This window comes from Petaurus breviceps, unplaced genomic scaffold (genome assembly GCF_028583685.1).
Source record: "Petaurus breviceps papuanus isolate PSGF00001 unplaced genomic scaffold, PetGlider_PUasm1.0 91133, whole genome shotgun sequence".
Lineage (NCBI taxonomy): Eukaryota > Metazoa > Chordata > Mammalia > Diprotodontia > Petauridae > Petaurus > Petaurus breviceps.
The window spans coordinates 68,399,137-68,423,387 of NW_027187419.1; the positions used below are offsets into that span (position 1 = coordinate 68,399,137).

The following is a 24,251-nucleotide window of genomic DNA, read 5'->3' on the forward strand; positions in this document are numbered from 1 at the left end:
CTATTCAGTTGTTCTCCTTAAGCCATAGAGGTAACGATGAGTTCTTCAAGGCTATGCCAGGACAGGTTCTGGCAGATTTTTTACCATACTGGAAAGGGTTGGAGTATAGGTCTGAAACAGGTCCTGTTTACTTCCTGAGAATCAGCTTAGCTGGGCATGGAGACTGGTCACTAGGTCCTTGTCCATAGGGACCCATGAAACAATGAAGAATCAAAAGCAGCTCTTAGTCCTATGTGGCTTCTTTCTGCTTTCATAGACATGGCAGCAAAAAGGTAGAAAAGGAGTCAGCTACTACAAAGAATCATGTCTCCAGCCCAGACTAGGGCAGTTTTCATGCCCTCATTTGAAGAATCTCCTAATTGGCAGAGGAAATGCTGACATGACACTCTGTGCCTGCATGAGGGAAGGAACTGGTGTAAAAGCTTTGAAGAGGAGAGATGTTCTTTTCTTTCTTCTTTGAGAGAGAGAAAAACTTTGGAAGCTACTTGACATGTAGGGAAAGCTGACTCCTCAACATGTCTCTGCTTTTCTTTCCTTTTTGTCCTCCCTCAGGATGAGGAAGTTTGTTTTGATCTCAGTTATTCACTCTCTCTTACCCATCTCCTTCCTTATCGCTCACTAGTTTCTCTCTTGAGTTCAGTGTATTTCTACACTAAACTGCGGCTACATGTGCTTAACTCCTTTGTCCATTTCAGATATGAATAAGGTTCATCTCATGCCTCCTCTCTCCACCTTTCTTTCATCTTTGTATACTTCTCATCCACTCCAATTTTGAGAATTTGAGAACAATACCCAATTGTTCCTCTTTTCTGTACTAGTATATTCTCTTTATTCTCACTTCTGTCCTCTGTTAAAACCTACAAGTCATCTATATTACCTATTTAACTCCTTCAATACTCTTTGAGTACATTAAAGTTCTAAGGAAACACTTGTTTCTTCTTTCCTTAGTAGAATATTTGCACTATATTATATAGCCACCTCTAATTGCTAAAATAAATTTATCTTTCAACGTTTCTCTTAACTCCGATGTTTGCATTTCAGAGTTTCTACCCAGCTCTGACTTTTTTTTTTATCATAAATGATTAAAAGTTCTTTATTCCATTAAAGGTTCATTTTCTCTCCATAGGAGTATACTCAACTTTACAGGGTAAGCTATTTCTGTTTGTGAGCCTAGATCTTTTGCCTTATGTAATGTCATATTTCAAGATCTCCTGTTCTTTATACGTGAAGTTGCCAGGTCTTGTGTGATCATGATGGTGGCTCCTTGATACTTAAACCCTTTATTTCTGTCTGCTTGCAGCATTTTTTTTCCTTTGAAATAGAAGTTTTGGATTTTGGCTGTGACATTCCTGGGACTTTACTTTTAGGTGGTAATTAGTGGACCTTTCTTTACTTTGCCTTCTAGTAAATAAATCTAGGCAATTTTCTTTTGTGATTTTAAAAAAGTAAAGTATTGTTATTTATTGTTTTTTTTTTAAATCATGGTTGTCAAAATATCCAGGGATTTTAGCATTATCTTTCCTTGGCCTAATTTCAAGGTCTTTAATAAAAAACAATAAAATAGCTTACATTTTTTCTATTTTTTCAGTCTTTTGATTTTGTTCTAATATTTCTTGCTCTCTTTCAATAGATGATTTCTCTTTAGTCTATTCCAGTTTTCAGGGAATCCATTAATTGGGTAAGGCTTACCACTTTCTTTTCTAAGCAATTTATTATCTTTTCAAGCTTTTCCTTTACTTAATTTTAAAAATCTCTTTCATTTCTTCTAGATATTCATGTAGTCTTTGTGGACAATCCATTATTTCCTTTGAGTCTCTTCTGTGAGTTGTTATCAAAATGCTTCCTATTCCTATGTTGGATTTTGGTGTATCTCTAAAGTTACAATAATTTTTAAAAATATAGGTGGTATCTTCTTTGATTTAACTATCGCTCATCTGCTGCTACATTCTACTTACTGATTGCTGCTGCTTCCCACTCTTCTAAGAATGCCCTGGGTCTTTCTGACTACCCTGGGGATTTTTCAGGGTTACCCTTCACTTTTGCTTCTTCCAAACATAGAGCCTTATTGGCTATAGGTGTCTCTAATTGATCTTTGGTTGCACTGGAAGGCTCCAGGCTTACTTGGCTGTGCTGACACTGACTTTGCTGGTAGCCCTCTTTGCTGTTGCCTGTGTGCTTCCTGCTGACTTTTTGTATAGCTCTGGCCTGGAAGTGGTCACTTATACTTTCTCATATTTCTTTTTGGTCTGATTTAAATTTCAAGTTTTTGCTGGAGTAGGTGTGTGGAAGCTGGGAGTGGGGTGGAATCTGCCTCTTTTACCCAGAATTCAACTTTTTAATATAAATGATTATTTTTTTAATGAGATAACTGGGAGATACTAAACATGTTGAGAACCAAGTAACATCCCAGAAAACTTACTACATAACTTATACAGGAAATATAGCTATTGATGTAGGAGTCATTTTCAATCTTCCATCTCCACAGTCAGACTATTGACTTGTTAGTCAATACCAAAATCAATATCAAGTTAGAAAAAAAAATAAAAATGAGAAAACCATATGGCATACAATTAAACTAATTATAAATGACTTATTTAAGCAATCTATTGATGTTTTTAAAAATGGGAAATGAGTAAGAGAACAGACATTGATGAAGACTATCAATATGAAAGTTGGCAACAGATTCAATTAAACCAGATCATCCCAGGCATGAAACTAGAAGGACAATAAATAGATAAAAATAGAAAAAGAATCTATCAAGATTACTATAACAAACAAATCCATCAATAACAGTGGAAGTACCATATTTGAATTTCTTATATAACTGTTGCTAGTTTTCTTGCATGAATAGGGTACATAGCTCTAAGGAAAACAAAGATGGCAGGACCAGTTGAACTAAACAAAATTTGTAAAGTGAAGTTCTCTACTGGAGGTGATATAATTGTGAGGACATTGAGGGATAGATGCTCATGATATTTGGAAAGGGAAGGATATCAAACTTGGGAAAGAAAACAAACATGATCACTATCTTCAAAAACTCCACCCTGAAAATATCAGTAATTTCCGATGCATATAACGGCTTTCCCATCTCTATAACATCTTTATGAGAATTAACCTACAAATCTTCTTAAAGAATCCTTGATGAAGATATGAAAAAAGAACAAAATTCATAAATTGTATTTCATGGTAAACCCATAAATCAGTCAACAAATGTTTATTAAGTATCTCCTACATGCCAGATATTGTGCTAAGTGCTGGGAATACAAAGAAAGGCAAAAAATGCTCTCCACTCTCAAGGAACTCACAATCTAACACGGGCTGCAGCTTGGAAACAACTATATGCAAATAACATAAGTACAGCCTAGGTTAGCAATAATCAATAGAAGGAAGTGACTAGCTTTAATGGGGGATCACGAAAGGCTTTTTGAAGAAAATGAGATTTTAGCTGAGGTAGCTGAGGCTTGAAGGAAGCCAGGGAGATGGAGATGAGGAGGAGAGAATTCCAGGCATAAAATCAGCCAGTGAAAATACAGTTGGGAGATGGGTGTCTTGTGCAAGAAACAGCAAGACCAATGTCACTGAGTCACATTTGGCTGAGAAGTATAGAGAATCCCAGATCCCATCCCTTGTGTTTGTTTGGAGATTACCCAAAAAGAAAAAAATCATCTTAAAGGATCTCCTCTAACAAGATGTCTGCCCTCCATATGTTGAAATCATAGAAACTTCCTTGAAATATTCAGCAACACAGATTTTGTTTGATGGTCCTCAGGTTGAAATATCTAGTGAAATATAAGAGAAGGGAAAATAGGTTAAAAGTGTTTGCCAAAATCATGTAAAATGTCCATTGCAAAGTCCAAATCAAAAAGAGATTCCTTATCATTGCTGAGGTTCTACAGAAACTATTATTTGTGGATAATATCATGCTAACTGCATCAATCTTTAGGACATGATAGAACTCATAAATAAGTTCTATTATCACTCAAAGAATTTGATATCATCTTCGCAGGAAAATATATGAAAAAGTGTATTCCTGTTGTCTAGATTATGATGTACATTTGAATGGAGGGCCACTAGAGCTGGTTCATCTATCCATATATTTGGATGGCATTTCACTCATAACTCAATCAAGAGAGCAAACTAGATATTAAGGAATTTTCCTATGTCCTAATGACAATGTATAGACAAAGCACTTAATCAAAGTAAAGTATCCTAGGACTTTTGACTATTGGGTGAAGGCAGATGACACCACACAGAACATATCTTGAGAAAAGAATCAGAAACCTCTTGACCTACAAGAGAGGTTCACCCACTGGTAAACTCAATTGAGCAGTGATTGAAGGGTCCAAGTCGAGGAACTAAGGATTCCAGCTAATTCCTTGAGAAGGAATCAGCCTAGACCAGTATAAACAAGAGACAAGGCACCTACATGCAATTTGAGAGACACATTCTAAAGACAAACAGATTCAAGTTCAGGAGGATAGCCACAGGAGGAAGGAAGCCGTTTAAAGGAGTATGACCCTTCAGTGTAGCAAAAAATGTCCTCTATGGACTCTATAAAGGCACTGGCCCTCAGACTCCAGCTGAATCTAAGGGAAACTTCTGGAAGACTTTAAGAAAGGAGAAAAGGACTAGCAGAACCAAGAGCTGTGAGCTATTCATTTACCGTGTGTTCCTTATATGTCTACCTCCCCATCGCTATGCTTGGAGCTTAATATGACTCTCTCCAAGAGCCTTGTGCAAGGGGAGAGAGCTCCTCTGCCCCAGTTTAGGAGGAATATTTTGTACCAACTAGATTTATAATACCATGTTGGTAAATACCTTTGCTAAAAGCTAAAAGAGGAAAAAAGGGGAAGAATGAAATAACTAGACAAAAGCAGGAAAAAATAATGAAGGAATAAGCAAAACTCCAAGGGGAAAGAGATAACAAATGGGATAGGGTATAGGGAAATAGTGCCAGAAGGAACAGTGTCACCTTAAAAAAATGCTAGGGCAGCTAGATGGCACAGTGGATAGAGTGCTGGGCCTAGAGTCAAAAAGACCTGAGTTCAAATCCATCCCTAGATGCTTACTAGCTGCATGATCCTGCATAAGTAACTTAATGCTATTTGCCTCCATTTCTTCATCTGTAAAATGAGCTGGAGGAGGAAATAGCAAACTACTCCAGTATTTTTGCCAAGAAAATGCCAAATGGAGTCTTGAAGGGTAGGACACAGCAATACTGATAATCACTGGGAAGTATATAATTGGGTGCTTCTGAGCCACAGTTCTAAAAAACCCAGTCCTTCAAACTAGAACTCTAGAACTCTGAGGGGATAAGTAGTCTTTTCCCCTGTGGGAACCCTAACCTGTCAGTGCTCAGTTTGAGGGAGTGGTCCCAGAGGGACTACTATACATACATCTTGGACAAACTCTCCATATTGACAGAACTGGATAGGAGGATAGTGGAATAGATCATCTGGGGTGGGAGGGCGGAGGATTTTGCAGTGCATTTATCAACCCCAAGATTTTCCAAAGTCCTAATGTCAGTATTTTTCTGGTAATGTTATATAAGTGAAGCATGCAATACCAACTGTGTTTTCTAAAGAATTAAAGTTGTAGGTTACCTAAGGGGCAATGGACATGCCAGTTGGGGATGAGTCAGGCAAAGCATATTATTACTAATAAAGAATTGGTCAGGAGAGGCAGTGTAAAAGATATCAGAAAAGATATACAGACTGAAAAGGAAACGAGTCTCTGATGTAGGGAAAGTCAGGGATAATTGATTCATAGCTTATATGGTCTGTTGTTATCAGTGCAGTATCAAGAAAGTGCCAGCACATTGGGAAGTCCTATGGGAGAACATGAAAAGAATCATGCCTGATGAGAAATCATGGACAATTTTTGATTCACATTATCATTGATGAGATCACAGATCCAAGAAAGTATTAAAGAAACGATTCAGAATCCTCTCGCTCATTTTGCCTTTTATCATCTCCTTAATGAGCTTCTCTTTTTGGCAGTAGGAAATATGAAGCTTGGTTAATTACTCTCATTATTAAAAACAAATGTCTTGATTAGATTCTTTGGGGGGTTTTCTGGAGGTTGTATAATCTTTATTATCTTTTTTATCCATTTAAAAAATTTTGAGTTCCAAATTCTCTTCCTCCTTCAAGCCTCTCCTTTACCCATTCAGAAGGCAAGCAATATCATACCCATTATACATATGAAGTCATGCAAAATATATTTCTATATTAAGCATGTTGCCAAAAAAAGAAAAAAAGAACTTGAAAAATATGCTTTGGTCTGCACTCAGAGTTCATCAGTTCTCTCTGAAGGTGGATAGTATTTTTTTTTAAATCATAAGTCCTTTGGAATTGTTATGGTTGATTAGATTATTTTTTTAGAAATTAGATTTAAGGTAAAACAACTTTTGATTTTGGATCTCTTCAGTTTCTAGAAATTTAGAACTAGAAATTTATAGGGGAAGATTTTCCTCATTCACTACCTATTTAACATTATTAACTGCAGTTAACTGTAGTATTAATTTAAATTGGCACCTAGACTAAAGGGTCTTAAATAATTTTATTTTATGCATCATCACAAGCAAAAGTCTAATTAAAATTTTACTTATGCCTATATTGGACAGCCTCATGTTGGATTAATTTGATTGGTTATTACTTTGATTTATAAATGACCGCACTTGGAGAAATTATTTTGTTTTGTGGTAAAACAAAGTCTCTCAGGAATAAAACAATTTTCAAATATTGTTGTTACTTGAGAATTTAGTTATAATATCCTCAGTTTTAAGGAAAAAGAAAGAATTTGTGTGTTGGAAAGGCGTTTGAGAGATCCTGCATTGGACACTTACTGCTTAACCTCCCAAGGCCTCAATTTCTTCATCTGTAAGTAACAGAGATGCTTTTGATTTCAAGTCTTCTGACTCTAATGCCCATTGTTCTAGTCCCTGACCTCTGGAAGCTCAACATTTGCATCATATGAAGCTAATTAGAGTAGTGGAAAATGAGTTCTCACTAAGTTCATTATTCCATGTGTATATGATTTGATATTAGCATATGATAACACTTTTTGATGCTATAGAACAGGCCAAGAGATTTAGTGAATTCTTGGTCTTTGCTTTTTCTTAGTCTTTTTCATATTTAAACTTTTTTTTTTTTAATTCTATCTTAGATTTTATTTTTTAAAAATTGGCTTTTCCTCAGCTTCCACGGCTTCATTCAATGTATTTCCTTTAAATAACTGTTGCCTGTCACATACCTTTAATCAATCATCCTCGCCTTTTCCTTTTATCCCCTCTTATTTTTCAGCCCATGCGTTGGATGGTGTCAGACTTTATGGATACTTTGTTTATTCATTTAATGACCGAACTGCTCCCAAGTTTGGCCTCTACCGTTATGCTGCCAATCAGTTTGAGCCAAAACCTTCAATGAATCATTACAGGAAAATTATTGACAACAATGGTTTTCCCGGACCTGAAACTCTGAGGAGATTTTGTCCAGAAGAATTCATCCTGTGCCCTGACTGTAATTTTTTTCAGACTCGAAAATCTTTGTTAGCATTTATAGCTTTTCTATTTTTTGCATTTATTGCCACTATTTCCCTAATTTTTTACTACTCTAGGAGAAGTTAAAGGAATTAGAAAGAAGTCTGGACTTTTCTTTTTCCAGTCATTCTTCTGGTAGTTCTGCAGAAATTATGCACAATATTTGCTGTTACGTTTGGGGCCATTCTCATGCCCAAATATTGTGAAACTGTAGATTTCACATATGACTTCTACAGTAAAACATCCTCTTTGTGCTGTGTAACAAAAATTTTATAACAGATGATTGTTTTCAAAATTTTGAATTTGAATATCCCTATTGAAATTTAGTAATTGGATAGCTTTTTTTTCCTTTGGATAAAATCTGAAATGTAAATAAAAAATGGAGATAACTGAATCTATTAAAATCAGTATAATATTTTTAAATGAATAAATTATGGGAAAATGTAATTACAAGTTCTCGGCAACAGAATGGTAGCTTTTCATCGGAAACATTGTATTTATCATTCTTATTCCTGAACGGGACTATTCCAGTAGAAGAAAAATCAGAAGCATTTGGATTAAAATATTGGGACCAAATGACTTGACCCCAGCTCAACACCACAGTACATCATGGCATAGACCTCTTGACTGAATCTGAAAGTTCTCCATGAAAAAGTTGATGAGAAAATAGAGAACACTGGAGCAAATAAAAGTGCCTAAAAATCTGAAAAACATGCAGTATATTCTGATGCATTACTGACAGTTACAAAGTTGATATTTGTTTTATTGAACAGAGCCGAATCTTATCCTGCTTTTAATAGGGAAGGCACCCAAAACAGTGTATGAAGTGTAAAATGTGGCACAGCCTGGGAAAAGAGAATGGGGAGAAAAAGTCTATGTAGCAATCATTAGATTTAAGTCTGATGTTCACAGCAGATGATTTATTATAAATTTCTTATATTTATATCATGTATGCAGACTTTGAAATATGAACTTGCCTTGCTTGTGAGGAGGAAAAATGTGAAGATTATTCCAAGTTTCAAAGAGCAGCTCAGAATGAGTTTTATGCAGGCGCCAGAGTTTGGATTTTTAGTGTAAATGTTTAAACAGCACATAACTAAATAGGCCTGATCTTAAGACACTGGAAAACTGAACACAAAGGTGTTGGGAGATATAGATAGATATAAATATCTATAGATATCCATATGCATATAGAAAAGATATACTACATAATATATGTTATATATTATATATTATGTTTTTGCTGCTAATAATATGGGACTAGTCTGTAATTATTTGTTGACTCTTCACAATGGAAACTTTCAGCAAATCCTAGAGATGAACTTTTCTCCTTTGTTTAGAATCTTGTAAGCAGGACGTTTTAATTTTGTTACCATTTCACAGTAATACAATGGAATATCTTATTTAAATTGTGTTGGACAATGTCTAGCCTTATATATAGGTCACCTGAGTTACATCATGTTTGTATTCTGTTAAGCAAAGTTTTAAAGAACATTATTTGACTTTCAGTATAATTGAATCTATGTAATAATTAACCATGTTATAACAGAATTCTCCTGTATTATAAAATCTGGTATTGTGTATTATTCCATGGAAGCTGTTTTCCTGATAGAGATACAATTAGGGAACGGAACTTGGATTTCATTGGTATAGGAAACTCCTTGGTTCCAAGCAGATTGGCATGTTCTCTGAAAATAAGAGTATTAGATTGTTTCCCGGAGCATTGGGGGGTGCTTAGGGTCACATAAAAGGACTTGTGTGCATCAGAAACAGGACTTGAACCTAGTTCTTCCTGGTTCCAGGACAGCTCTGTCCACTAGATCACACTGGCCCTTGGGATATATAGATTTGGAAATTATCTGCAGAGAGAGCCTAGTTAAAATCATTGAAGTGCATGAAACACTAAGATTAGAAATGTAAAAAAAAAAAAGCAAAGAACCTTGGAAAACATCTACCAGAAGATGTTAGGGAGAGGAAGAGGAAACCAAGAAGAAGCCATTATAGAAGCTGGCTTTTGACACTGAGAAGCATATGGTAATATTTTAAAATGTTTTCCTTAAGCTTAAGTGTTAGGAGGCCTAGAAATTTAAGAATCTTTAAAGGGCCTCTTAAAGGTTCTTGAAATCTATTCTGTGTAGATTGGCAAACACAAGGATAAAAATTTATGTCCTAATTCTTAAAAGGATTAGTCAGAATCAAGGAATGAATTAAACTTTCAGTTCATTATCATTTTTCCTTCTACTTCCCTAAAAAGTAAAATTGTTCTTTCACTCATTATTTCTTCATAAATTATAAATTCAAAGGACTGAAGATATATTTTACTTGAATTGCATTGTTATTAAGGGTATGCATAAGTAAGATCACAGGTTCTGCTCCCATCCCCTATAATTTTTGTCCTTTCACTTCCATTCAATACAGAAAAATTATTCTAAGTAATGCATGGAATTTTAAGAGGCTGAATGTATAGTGATGGTCATAAAATATGATTACTACAACATCTACGCCTCCTCATCACAATCTCTGGTCTCCTAATTCCTCCCAATTCTCCCAGTGCATCTCCCTCATGAAGGTTTCCTTTAACTCCATAACCATAGCCTCATAATCTGTCTCTTTATTGATTCTCTAGCTATCCCCTCCCTGACTTTCCACCAGTACTAGTTCTCAATCTTGGGTAACTCTCACTATCTGTTTCCTTTGCTTATGCTGGTGAAAATAGAATTCTACTTATTTCACACACTATAAATTTGTTATATTACCTACACTGGGCCCTTACCACTGCTTGGCAATGTTGGTTCTACACTTATGTTTTCCTTCTTTTATTTCACATGATAACTGATAAAACTTCCTTTCTCAAGCACCCAACTGTGCTCCTACCCCACTTTCCTTACAGCATATGGTTAACCCTCCACTTTTCTGAAAAGCTTGAGGCTATGCTGCTTGAGCTCCTTCAGTTTCCCAACTCAGCTTTCTGAAACTTCTTAGCATCACCATATATCTCCTCCTCCTTTCCTCTTGTCCCAGAGGAAAAAAATCTTCCTCCTACTTTCCAAGGTTTTATCCAAATCCTTTCATAAGCCCCCTCAGAACCTATATGGAATGAATCATTTTCTCAATTCATTTATCTTCATACTTTCTCTTTTGGGTAGTTTCTCTCCAACTGCCTACAAACCTCTTCAGCTCATCCAAATCTTTAAAAAAGCCTTTCTTCATTCCTTCTTTCTCATCTAGCTACCAGTACATCTTTTTCCTTTCCTTCTTGAAAGTTCTTGAAAGTTTTTCTTATCCTTCAACTTTCTTACCATCCACTCTCTCCTCAATCTGCTGCAACATGGCTTCTGACCCTGTGATCTACTGAAACTTCTCTCAAAGGTCACTGTTGACTACTTTTCATCAAATCCAGTAGTGTTTTCTCAGACCTTCTATTCTTTGATCTTTCTGCAGCTTTTGGCATAGTCAATTACCACTCTTTTTTTTTTCTTTTTGGAGGGGTCAAGGTAGGGCAATTGGGGTTAAATGACTTGCCCAAAGTCACACAGCTAGTTTTGTGTTAAGTTTCTGAGGTCAGATTTGAACTCAGGTCCTCCTGATTCCAGGGCCAGTGCCTAGCCACCCCAATTACTACTGTTTCTAGACACTATCTCATCCTTAATAAGAGAATTACTTAGTGTCTAGAATCACAGAATTCAACAGCTTCCAAGATATCACCTTTTTCTAGTTCTCCTACATCTAGAAATCTCCTTTTGTCTCTTCCCCCAGCCCTTCATGCCCCTGTCCTTGTGCTTCAGGCAAACTGGGATATTCACTGTTCTTCATACATGGTCCCCATTTTTTTTTGCTTCCATGTCTTTGCTATGCCTTGTTCCCATGCCAGGAATACCTTCTTTTCTTACTTGTTAAAGTACCACCCTTCTTTTAAAACATAGCTCAAAGACTACCTACTTCATGAAACTTTCCTTTTCAAACCTTCTCTGTCAGTAATGCTGTTTTTACCTTCAGAGTACTCAGCGCTTTGAACCACTCCTATACATTTATATATTAAAGTTTTTTGTGGCTATGTCATATTCTCCTATTAGATTGAAAATTCCATAAATATGGAAATATGAATATATTTTCTTTAAGGGAAAAAACCAAAAGTCTTATCATACTTACTTATCTATTAGCCTATTAGGTTCAGAATTACATTAGCTCCCATGAAAAATCAAATTATGTTTAGAACAGATTAGTATAACTTCATTTTGTTGTAAAAGTTATTGTATTATTTTATTGCCCCTTTCTTCCTATGGTTCTATATGTTCTAGCTGAACCCATTAACCACGATTCATCTTGGATATTCAGGGAAGTAATGTTGAACCTTGACAAAAGTAACATAATAAGCCACCAACCTCTTTGTTCCTGCTTTATGACTGCCAAGGCTTGAAAAATTCTGCTTAGTAACCAAATTTCTTAACAATAAGTTTAACCATGTGGAATAAGAAGAGCAGAATTAAGCAGAGGAGAGGAAGAACATGAAACCTAAGAGTACTAAGTTGTGGTTGGGAGGGCATAACTTCAGGGAAAGAAAGGCATTAATTTCTAAAGTCAAAGAGAAAGGTCAAAGTGCTGAAAAACAAAACCAATTCAAACATATTGGCTGACAGGGCCTGAATAAGATGGTAACTTCATTGCTTGAGGACATCTCACAATTGATGAAACAAGAGATCTATTAAATTATTGAAATCTCAGTCATAACTAAAACATCATGTGAATTCTGCAGGAAAAAAAATCTAAGATAATTTCTTGCCTCTGGGATCTAAGAGGGCCACTGTCCTTATGAAGGTAGTTCAAGGGGAAAGAGAGTATGAATTCATTGTAGTTCACACCAGGGACCAAAGTAATTCTTCATTTCTGCCTGTTGATTACTGGGATTACCTTGGCGAGTGGGACAAGACCAGGGGTGGGGAACCTGCAGACTGGAGACCACACATGGCCCTCTACCTCCTCAAGTGCAGCCCTTACTTCCCCACCTTTGGAATAGCCAAACCCAATTTCTCAAACTATTCATATCTAATCAAATGTTCTAGGGGTTTCTGCTGGATAATAACATAGCCAATAATTGTATTCCAAAGTAATTAAACTGCTTTTCTTTTAAAAATAAAACATTTCAAACTTTTATAAGTAAAAGAAGTTTGAGACAGTGAATGACTTGAAAGGAAGATAGACATCACCGACCCCGTCTTCTGGGAAAGTATAAACATCTATCCAAAGTTGGAGTGACTAATTTACTAGTAACACTGACCAGCTAAATTCATTAAGTGAGGACATTATATGAATTTCATAATATTCATAACTTCTTCTTGGTCACAACTCAATTATAAGAAAGAAAAACAATGAAATAAAGAACAGTTTTGTATATACACAAAAGGGATTCAGGAAACCTTTCTCTGGTAATATGTCTCATCTGTGCATTTAGACACAGAAATAAAAGAGAAAAAGTCAAAGTTCTGAAAAAAATGTATATACAGACATATAGGGACAGAATTTTAAATGTGTATATATATAATTAACCCACATTTCCCTGTCTTTCCATTTGTGTTTTGAGTTCTATTCCTAGAATAAGGTCATACATATGATAATACATTTTGTATCACTGTTACCCCCAAAGGATGTAAGCTTCTTGAGGGCGGAGCTTGTTTCATCTTTTATCCCTAGTAGCTATGGTTATGTTTTCTATCTAGACATTTAGTGAATGCTTGTTGAATTGAATTGTCCTGTCTCTATTTCCTGGTTCTAGCACATCAGTGGTCTTTAAATCACTTTCTCTCTGCCAGAACCTGAGTCTTCACCACTTTTACTAATATGCACACAAATCTATGATCTCATCAATTTGGATATTCCCTCCAGCCTTGACAAGTGAAACCCATCCATGACACTTCATCAACTCTTGGTCTCCTCTCATAAGTTTACCACAGGAGTCCACACAACATATGAGGGGCCTTCCTGGCTTTCTCTCCAAACTTTGAGGATAACAGAGCCCACAAATTGTCCACCTGTTCACTTGCTTAGATATCCAAGTAGAAAATTCACTTCTGCCTCTAAATTGCTTGACTTCGGTGAGGATTCTCTTTTCCCTCTTTCTTAAATTCCTTTTCCCCAACTGCTACTAAACTGGCTGTATGCCTCTTCTTAAGTCTTTCTCATGAGTATATGTCATATTTTCCCCTCCCTGCCCTTTCCCCCTTTGCTCATATTAATCCTGTATGCCTACTGTGAGCTTCACCCATCCTCCCACCTTTGAATGTCATCTCCTTGAGATCAGAAACTGCTTTTACTCTTTCTTTGTATCTCAGCATCCAACACAGTGCCTCCAACACAGTATTCATGCTTATTGAGGGATTGATAGATTGAATTCTGCCTGTTGAAATTCTTCCTTCCAAGACCCAGTTCAAGTGCCAGCTCCAGGGTATGTTCCTTGACTCTATATCCCCTCATCCCTCCCCTCCTCCATATTCACACACCCAGAAATCAGCTTTCTCAGATCCCTTAAAGGTCTCTGCTTAGGTTCCTCCTCTGCAAGGATAATATTATTTTTTTTTAAAGCAATTGGGGTTAACTTGCTCAAGGTTACATGGCCAGTTATTTTTTGTGTGGAAGCCAAGTATCTGAGGCTGGAACCGATCCTGGGTCTCCCAACGCCAGGGCTGGCACTCTTACTCACTGTGCCACCTGGCCGCCCCCAAGGATAATATTCTAATATCATTTATCTACATTTTTATCTACTGGATAGTGAATTCCTTGAGAAAAGGGATTATGTCTCACATATGAGACTCAATATTTGTATCCCCAGGTGCCTAGCACAGTGTAGACACTTAAATGTATTAAACTGAAATCCTTGACTAGATTTCAAGGTCTTCTGGATGTAGAGTAACCTCTCTACAGAGTAATCCCTTATCTAAATTGTCTGTGCAATGTACAGGTTTGCCATTTTTCATTATGTTTCCTAAAACATGCACTCAAAACACTTTCTAAGTCTCTCCATAGTTTGAGAGTGACATTGAGAAAGAGAAAAAAAAGGTTCCTATGACAAAGAAAGGGGGAATGCACCTGCCATGAGAGCCAAGGTATGGCTGGCTTCTCTGCTGGTCAAAGCAGGAGGGTTCTTCACTAACCAAGACCCAGCTTTTGAGTCTTACTGGTGGTAACATTAGAAAAGTGCAGATAGACAACCACTTGCATATTAAGTCTGTGTACTATCTCACTCTAATTCTGTTATAATAATCCTCTTCCCAGCTCATTTCTTTCATTAGTAATTAAGAAAATAAAGTACATTATTTTACTTATTATCTTACAGTGGTAGGGACAAATGCGATCAGTCCTGAAGTACAAGGTTGTTGTTGTTCTCTGTGTCTCTGTTTTTGTCTCTATTTCTCTGTCTGTGTCTGTGTCTGTGTCTGTCTTTCTGTCTCTTTCAATAATTATAGTAATTCTGAAATTAAGTAGGTTCCCATAGGTCAACTAAAACTTGTAAAAATGAGTGTTTCAGTTTGCCTCACTAATAATAGAACTTTGTAGACTAGATTTTCTGCACACATTGGACTGAAGGACTCTCTAAGAAAGTCTGGCAGGAGAGATTTCCAACTCTGTTCTTTTGAAAGAATCAACATCAAAAATATTACCTTTGAAACTTGTATACTCATTATTTAGTAGGTAAATGACTATTAGAGTATAATTTTGGCAAATGTTTATATAGGAATGTCTTTGGAAGTGGTTTTGACCCCAGAGGAATATTTAATCAGAGTTGCATTTCTTTGTATGAGGTGGGACACAGGGCACAAATGCAACCCAAAGTATTTTTAGATGTACTTGGGTACTATCTACATGTAAATCAAAGCTTTGATTTATATCCAAAGTGCTTATTAGATGTTGAGCCTGAAGCATCTGAAGGCCACATTATCATGCCTACAACACAAAAGATGTACAGTCAGCTTTTAAAAATTTAAATTGGGTGGAATTATTGACTTTTTGTTAAGTGGCCCACAGACCTCAAGTGTCACATTCATTTGAAAGCTGACAACAGTGATTAAAACAAAGCAGGGCACCAATATAGTATTAGCAAGCCAAGGAGAGAGAGAGAGAGGGCAAGTGGGGGAAGGAGTTCAAGATAATGTGAGGAAATTGAATTATATTTTGTTTCATATTTCTTCCTGGTCTCTTCCTGTTATCTTTGGAGCCTATCAGCAGCAGCCTCCACCGACACAAACCCAATCCTCTAAGAAAAACAAAAACACTGTTGTTCCCAAGTTCTTTCAAACTTCAGGGATTCCTATGAAACCTTGGTCATCTTCCCTAGTGCTGGAAAGCTTAGCTCTTCTATTTGCTACCATGATGCTCAACGTCCCATTGAGTATTCACACAGGCCACGAAAGAAATCTGTGGGCTATTTCCTTTGTGTTCATGTGAACATGGCATGTATTGCTGATTCAGTCTCTGCTGTGGGCCTGTTCTTTGGCTTGTCATTGTTGTTGTTGTCATAGATATTAGTGATTAAGCACATTGTTGTGAAATGCACCTATACAAAATGCCCAGAGTAAATAAATAGCAACGTCAGCATTTTTTTCTTTCTAGTCAGAATTTTATGATATATCTGATCAACTGTTCCATTTCAAAAATAAAGCTAAGAAGTCTGTGTATTTGTTAAAAAAAAATAAAAATTGCACCATTGTTGTTTTCAGTAGTTCTGATAAAAATATACATGTTGGTCAATTTTCTGAAAGCATCCCACTAAGAATATTGTGGTAATTTGGAATGATATATTTTTATTCAAACTATTTTGTGATATGAGTGAAATGTGACTATTTTATTTCTGGATTTAGGTTATATGAGGTTATAACAATAAAAATATTTTACAAACTATACATTGTACATTGGATTTGTGATGCTGGATGCTTCTACTTGTGAGTGTCAACATGCCAGCAGCTCCACATATCCCAAATTGAACTCTTCTTCCTTTTTTTTTTGAGGGAGGAAGGCAAGACATTTGGGGTTAGGTGACTTGCCCAAGGTCACACAGTTAGTTAAATGTCAAGTGTCTTAGGTCTTCCTGACTTCAGGGCCAGTGCTCTATTTACTGGGCCACCTCGCTGCCCCATCTCTTTTTCCTTTCTTAGCAAATGAGCTTCTCCTGGTGACTACTCTCTTTGCTGTTCATGACTCTACCAGTCATCCAGGTTCAGAATCTTTAAGCCATTTTGGACTCTTCCCTCTTTCTCAACTCTACATCCAATGCATTGCCAAGAACTGCCCATTTGTCCACCATGATGCGTCTTTGTAGGGTTAATGGAATATAAGATCTTCTCCATCCATTAGTAGGCCTATGTGACTGCATGTGTTCCCTTTTCTCCTTGGAACATGGGCTGTGTTCCCAGGTCTACAGGCACACAGGTATTTCAATCATTGCTGCTTTAAACTCTGGTTCAGTTGACGGCTGCCACACATCCTGAGTCACATAGAGCCCATCAGGTGATTCAGGGAGATTTATATTGCCTTGGGGGAGGAACTTTCCTAAGGAGGAGCTTGCTTAGGGGAGGCTTGTTTACAGGAAGGCTTTCGTACCTTTTGACACTGAGCCAATTAGACACCAAGTCACATGGGTTGTGATGCCTTCTGACCCTGAGCCTATTAGCTGAAAACTATATATACACTGGGAAGTTGGTATTTTACTTTGGGGCTCACTCATGGGAGGAATGTTTCTTTGTGATCTGGCCAGATGAGACTCTGGGTAGCTGTTGTTAAGGAGCCCCCCGGCTTTGTGAACCCAGATGTTGGCACTCTCTGGTCTAGTGATTAGGTATTTATTACTCTGTTTAGATAGTTGGAGCCCTGTCTGTTGGTTTCTTTCTTGGATACTCACCTCTTTCTACTTATCTGTACTTGTCTGTCGGTAAATTAAAGTAAGATCATTAACCCCTTTAAAGCTATCTTTCCTTTAGAAAAGCAGATCAAAGAACCTGTGCTAGCAGCCCACCCTGTGTGCTAGTGTGGTTGCTACTACGATCTTACATTTCCATACTTTTAGCACCCTAGTCTAGGCCCTCATTATTTCTGGCCTGGACTATTGCAGGAACCTAACTAGTTTCTCTGCCTCTAATCTCTCCCATCTCAAACTATCCTGTGCACTTCTGTCACATTAATATTCTGTAAAAGCTTTAAACATGTCCATGTCTTGCTTGAAAATGTTCAAGGGTTTTCTTGTGTGTTAAGTTGAGTCCAAGAGTCCTAATTCAAGGCCCTTGACAATCTGGCCCAAGCCTAGGTTGGCCCCTGTTACCATACACATACTGAGGGATATATGGAGTGTTCAGGGAAGACTAGCACCTCTAGTGTGAGGGCTGCTGAGCCCTTTTCAGGGCTGTTCATCTACCTTTGGTGTCTACCTGGCATTCAACTCTCACCTATGGCTCCAAGAAGCTGTAGCATGGGCAGTAGCTACACTCTGGTAAACTATCCAGGCAGATGGGCTAAACCAGGTTGAGGGTAATCAATGGACTTTAAACCCATAGATGAGTTAGGAAATGTCTACCCCAAACATGTGAAGACTTCTCCCTCAAAATAGGCAGATGAGAGCAGTTTGTTTCAATGGGCATTAAGATGGGTTAAGCAGGTGCTGTGGGGTGCTTAGAGCTTAGTTAATGTTGAGGACTCTAGGGTCATCCACTGTACCCTGAGCCATTGTTAGTTGTCTTGACTTTTGTTTTTGCCACTGGACTTTGATGACTCTGGAAGAGAGAGTGAAGATAATGACTTTGTAAATTTAAATCTAGTTCATTCTCAGGTCAAGGCATCACCCTGTGATGTCACTGGCCCTCTTTAAAAACCAAGGATGAACAACAACACATACTGAACCCCTCAGACACACAAGATTATTTGCCATTTCAAACATGCCTTTCTCTCCTCAACTCCTTTGTTCATGCCATTTTCTCCTAATGGAATGAGCTCACCCCTATTTCTGCCTTTTGGATTTCTGCTCATCCTTAGTGCTACCTCAAACACCACCTGGTCAATGAAACCTGAACTGACTCCAGTTTAAACTAATAATATTCTTCTGAACTCATAGCATTTCTATTGCTCGCTGGGTGTACTTGCTTTGCAGTCAAAATTCCATAAGCATTTAGTATGTCTTTTCAAGTATAGGACAGCTATTTATTTCCTTCTCCACAAAAGAAATATTTAAAGCACAAAAGACATCATAAATATATAATAAATTCTTGAAATGTAAACAAATACTCATAAGTCATAAGCTTTAGTATGTCTTGTCTCTACTACTAGACATTAAGCCTCTTGAGAGGAGGTACTGTCACATTCATCTTGGTAATCCTCAAAATTCAGTTCAGTACCTTGAAAACACTTGGCCCTCAATAAGTATTAGGTGAAGCAATTGCTAATGAAAAATGTATGATTAGAAACCTGTTACATATGGTCATTCAAAAGGGACTAGTTGAGATATTTTGATGTTCTCCAAAGCCACAGTTAACTTTGTGTGTAGTATTCTGATAACCAGAAATATCTTTCATCTGCACTTCTGGTTACATTGATAATTGGTATTCTTAATGATGATCATGGGGCATTCCCTGCAGATACCGAACAGCCTTTTGAATCACCAAAAAAAGATTCAATTCCCATATGGTAATTTTAGTCTTCTATGTATATAATACATTTTATATACTCATAGGATCAGAAGCTTAGAAGAAACAGAGATTATCCAGTCCAAACATGAGTCAGGGAAACAGAAGCCAGAGGGATTAAGTACCTCAAGGTCACACAACTTGTAAATAGCAAAATTGGTATTCCAATGCATATTTTCTAGCTTCAGATCCAGAGCTTTTTCCACTACTCATACTGGCTTTAAAACTTAGTAAGTTGAATAGTGCACATATTAACTGTTATATAATTAAAAATGCTTCCGTCTATTTGATAGAGTTATATTTCACTCTTTCAAGGATCTGTAATTCTTTTGGGTTGCTTGCTCCCTCCATAAACAATTATTACTTGCTCTTTGTGCCCAAGATTTCAATCAACAATAAAAGAAAAATCATTACTTCATGTTCAACCCTCTGGTGATAAGCCTCTGTGAAATTAGATAAATTAGTCTGCAGGAAATAGACATACTGATGTTGGGCCTATGTTTGATGCTGTCTAGCTTGGCCGAACTTGTCAGCTGGTGGACCACAGACATAATCTTTTACATTACTCAAGCACAGTTTTGACCAACATGTTATTCCTCCGCTTAATAAATTCCAGCGGATCTCTATGATTGAATGCCAACTCCTTTCTCTGGCACTTAAAGTCCTTCACAATCTGGCCCTAACCTTCCCCTCCAGCCTTGTTTTGTACTATCCCCCTTCTTGCATACTACAGTTGAGCCAGCCTAGCCTTCCTGCTGTTTGTGCCTTAGGTCAAGATGTCTCCCGATGCCAGGAATGCCTTTCCTTCTCTCCTTTACCTCCCAGAATTTTCCTTCCAAGTTTCCTTCAAAGCTCAGGTCAAACACCACCTCTTATATGAGACCTTTCTTCATTTCCCCAGCTGCTAGTGCCACCCTCCCTCAAATTAGCTAATGTTTATTTTGAACTTGTTGTTGATCCTTCCTTCTCTAGGAGGACCAATGACATCACAAAGGTGATGTCTTGACTTGCACATGACTTGGATTTAAGCAAATTTTCATGTAATAGCTGATGGAACTGGATATCTTACTAAGAGTTGCTAGTTATAACAGTTAATCTCTTGCTAAAAGGAATGCTCTTGTGATCTGGGATTATGAAGTAATCCTTTATTGGTTTCTATGACTGGAGACAATGTCAAAGAGGATTGGTAATAGATCCCAGATGAGCCTCCAAAATGTTACTTGTCAAGAAAGAGGCTCTGGCTTTGGACTCAAGTGTACTGTGTATAGACCGGAGGGAGACTGAAACCTAATGGAGGGGAGGGCTCAGGATTTTCTTGTTCATTAGGTTCTCCACTTCTGGTTCATTAGGACTCCACCCTGGAGTTGAGGAAAATTTCTAAAGAGTCTCTTTTAAGGGGAATTAACAGGATTCCTTCTAAAAAGGGTACTCAGTGTACAAAGTAGATGTCAACTATAGGACAGCTATTTATTTCCTCCTCCACAAAAGAAATGTCTAAAACACAAAAGACTTCATAAACATATAATAAATTCTTGAAATGTAAAACAAATATCCATCACTTAATATATTCCCTTGGGAGGTAAAGACAGTTTTGTAGGACTGTGGAACAGGTTTTTATTTTCATTTCTGACCCCAGTAGTTGTGCAAATCACAAATCTGGATCTCCTGACAGCAAGGACACAACTTGACTTCCTTAGAAATCTTTAGAATCTTTCTGGGAGTTTCTTCCAGCAGTGTTGCACCTTTTTTCTCTCAAATTGGGAAGGGGGGAGGGGGAGAAGAGGAAGGACAGAATAGCACCTCCTGTTGAGTGAGGAGCATTAATTCAACAATTTCCAATTTCTTGAATTCATGAGGTAGCTACCAAGACTAGAAACATTCATTTCTCATGATTACTATTTGGTCACCTGTGCTCAGGGTAAGAAATATGGATCACACCACCCTCTGGGATGTGAAATTCAATCTTAGGTTCACCTAGACAACAAAAACCTTTCCCTACTATGTATTCATAGCCATGATGGCTGCTAGAAAGGAAGAGGAAAGAAATCCCTTCTTCCCTTGCTCAAAATCTGAGGCTCTACCTTACACCTCTCAGATTGGCCAATGACAGTTTCTGGAATTTTGTGGGAGGCCAGGCAGACTAATGCATTGTTGATGGAGTTGTGAATTGGTTCTACCATTTTGGACAAAAATTTGGAAGCAGAACCCAAGGCTGTGGCTGTGACTCAGCAATACCATTATTAGGCATATATCTTAAAAAGTCAAAGACAAAAGGAAAGGAGACATATGCATGCCATAGTATTGTACTATAAGAAATGATTATTATAATGGATTTGGGAAAATCTGGGAAAACTTACATGGGCTCATCTTGAATGAAGTAAGCAGAATCAGCAGAACGGTTTAAACAATGATTACAGTAATGTGAAGGAAAACAATTTTGAAAGACTTCAGAACTCTGTTCAATTTTTAGTGACTAATCATGGCTTCAGAAGACGGATGATGACATATGCTCTCCCTGACCCCACCTTGGCAGAGAGGTCATAGGTAAAAGGTGAAGTATACAGAAAATGTTTTTTTAAGTCTTGACCAAAGTTTTGATCTATTTTGCTTGACTGTATACACACACATATACACACACACATATTTATATTTTTATGGGAGGGCTTCTATTTGGAGGAAGGGAGTTACTGGGCAGTGAGAGTGATGAAAAAAGGGGGAAAATGAGCATTCAGTGAAACATTTATAAATACACAGAAGGCAATAGAATTCAGATCAAATGACAGTTCCCTTACTATATTGTAAAATTTAATATATATTTTTAAAAAGCAAACCATATAGCAAGTTCATAGTTTCATGACAACCCCCTTTTTTCTCTTCTTTGAATGTTAAAATGTTCATGCTTGTTATGCTCACAATAGAAAGGAATTTTTTAAAAAGGAGAAACTTAGGCTTCATGAGCCCTACTTAATCTGTACCATTCCTATGAGCAAAAGAAGGCAAATATTACTGCTTATGATAGTACATCAAGATGATGACACAAATGGATAAAATACATTCAACTCTCAAGAGCTAAAAACTCAAAAGCAAACTACTTAAGAAAAGTTTACAGTGTCATTTGAAATCCTATTTTATCTTTTTATATTAAAATATTCCTATTTGTTAAGTTCAAAAGTAAGTGTTTTCTCCAATAAAGCAACAGAGACTTGGTAGAGTTCTTGAAGTCAAAAAGTTTCTTTTAAAAAAACAAACGCCTTTTAAATTTTGAGCCTAACAAACATGAAAATTTTAATCTGAGTTAAAATAGTAGTGGGTGGAAAGCCAGAAAACATAATTTCTGTATTCCTGTACTTTCAGCAGAAATAAGTATATTGTTAGAAGCCAAAGAATGGATTAACTTCTTTTTATCAGGACATGTAAGCTTAATTGGCAAAATGTATAGAAACTTGATCTAAAGTTTGGATCCAAAGTCATTGGATCCAAAATGTATAGAGAAAATGGACAGCTTATATTTTGACTAAGAATAGATTGTAAATCATACCAGGCACCACATTCTGGAGCATGGCCGAACTTAAGGAGAGACATGGAAATAATCCAAGATCTAACACATCCCCTCCTCCCCCCAACCAGTCCTCACATTGCCAAAGTAGCCAGCAAGCTTTTAGTTGATATCAAAGACAAGGAAAATTAACCCAAGGAAAAGGAAAGTTCAGTATTTGATTTTCAGTCTTTCAATTTCTCTTTGCTAACATAGTAAGCTCTTCTTCCAAAGCAAGTTGATTTATTTCAAATATTCTACAATGAAAATAGGCCTCCTTAAAGGTAAGAGCTGAAAAGATGATTTTAAATGAATCCTTACAGAATGACTTATGCTTTTCCATTAATTTATGTTATTTTTTTTTAAAGCAATTGGGGTTAAGTAACTTGCCCAAGGTTACATGGCCATTTTTTTGTGTGGGTGTTAAGTACCTGAGGCCGGACCCAAACTCGGGTCCTCTCCAGCGCTCTTACTCACTGCGCCACCTAGCCGCCCCCTTATGTTATATTTTTACAGATGCATTCCCAGGTAAATTTTTTGGTCCCATGCAAAATATGTTGTTTGCTAGCAACAAATCCCCTGATATCTGATGGTTAGAGAGAAATTTCACTGTCCATCAGATATTGGAAAAATGTAAGATGCTCCCAACTCCTTCTTCATGAAAATGTTTTCCAATGGCTGACAGAATATGGGGATACAGCCTGTCATCAACAAGTTAGAAAATCTCTGATCTTAGACTTGAGTAAATTCCCAACTTCTAATAAATGAAAAATTCTTTAGAATTCCTTCCCTATCCCTAGCTTCTATCATTAGATCAAATTTGGAGCCAAAATGAACCATAGAGATCAAGTCCAAACCTCTCATTTTATAGCTGAGGAAACTGAGACCCATGCATATTGAGTAATTTTCTGCAGGTCACACAGGTAGTAGGTAGCAGCCAAAATTAGAATCCAATAAAACCACCCTATAGGTCCTCATTACCTCTCATATGGATTATTGTTTTGTGAAAATTTATTTCCCTGACAGTCTCTCTTCTCCATTCCATTCTCCATGTAAGTGCAAAAGTGGTACTCCTAAAGTATATATCACAGTCAACTAAATTTATTAAATTCCTACTCCATATCAGGCACTGTGCTAAGCCTTACAGATACAAAAGAGACAAAAAACAATCTCTACATAAAGGATAAATTGGAGATAATCATGGAAGGCACTATCATTTAGGAAGACTAGGAAAGATTTCTTGTAGAAGGTAGGACTTTAGCTAATACTTGAAGGAAGTCAGGGAAACTAGGGGGGTAGAGATGAGCAGGGAAAATATTTTAGGCATGAGGAACAGCTGTTGAAAATGCTTAGAGTTCAGAGATGGATTGCTGTGATGGAGGCAGGTATCATTGGATCAAACAGTATATGAAGGAAAGTGAGGTACAAGAAATCTGGAAGTGTAGTATAAGGAAAAGGGTAGTGAAGTGGTGAGCCATATGTGTAGAGAAGGACCCACAGATGGTGAGGGGGCTAACAT

The 24,251-nt window shown here is 37.1% G+C and overlaps 1 protein-coding gene and 1 pseudogene across 2 annotated transcripts in view; both read left to right on the forward strand.

The window, feature by feature from the left end:
- Positions 1-21,914, forward strand: part of KL (klotho) — a 74,046-nt gene extending 52,132 nt beyond the window's left edge. Inside the window, exon 5 of one of the 2 annotated variants that reach the window (XM_069080845.1) lies at positions 21,668-21,914. In XM_069080845.1, coding sequence (XP_068936946.1) covers positions 21,668-21,741 — 74 coding nt within the window. In that variant the 3' untranslated portion in view covers positions 21,742-21,914. Of the gene's footprint in view, positions 1-7,304; positions 16,430-21,667 lie in introns of those variants that run through there. The other variant, XM_069080844.1, reaches the window with a different exon arrangement.
- LOC138155417 (biogenesis of lysosome-related organelles complex 1 subunit 2 pseudogene) overlaps positions 1-24,251 on the forward strand; it is a 964,561-nt pseudogene that overhangs the window by 393,000 nt on the left and 547,310 nt on the right.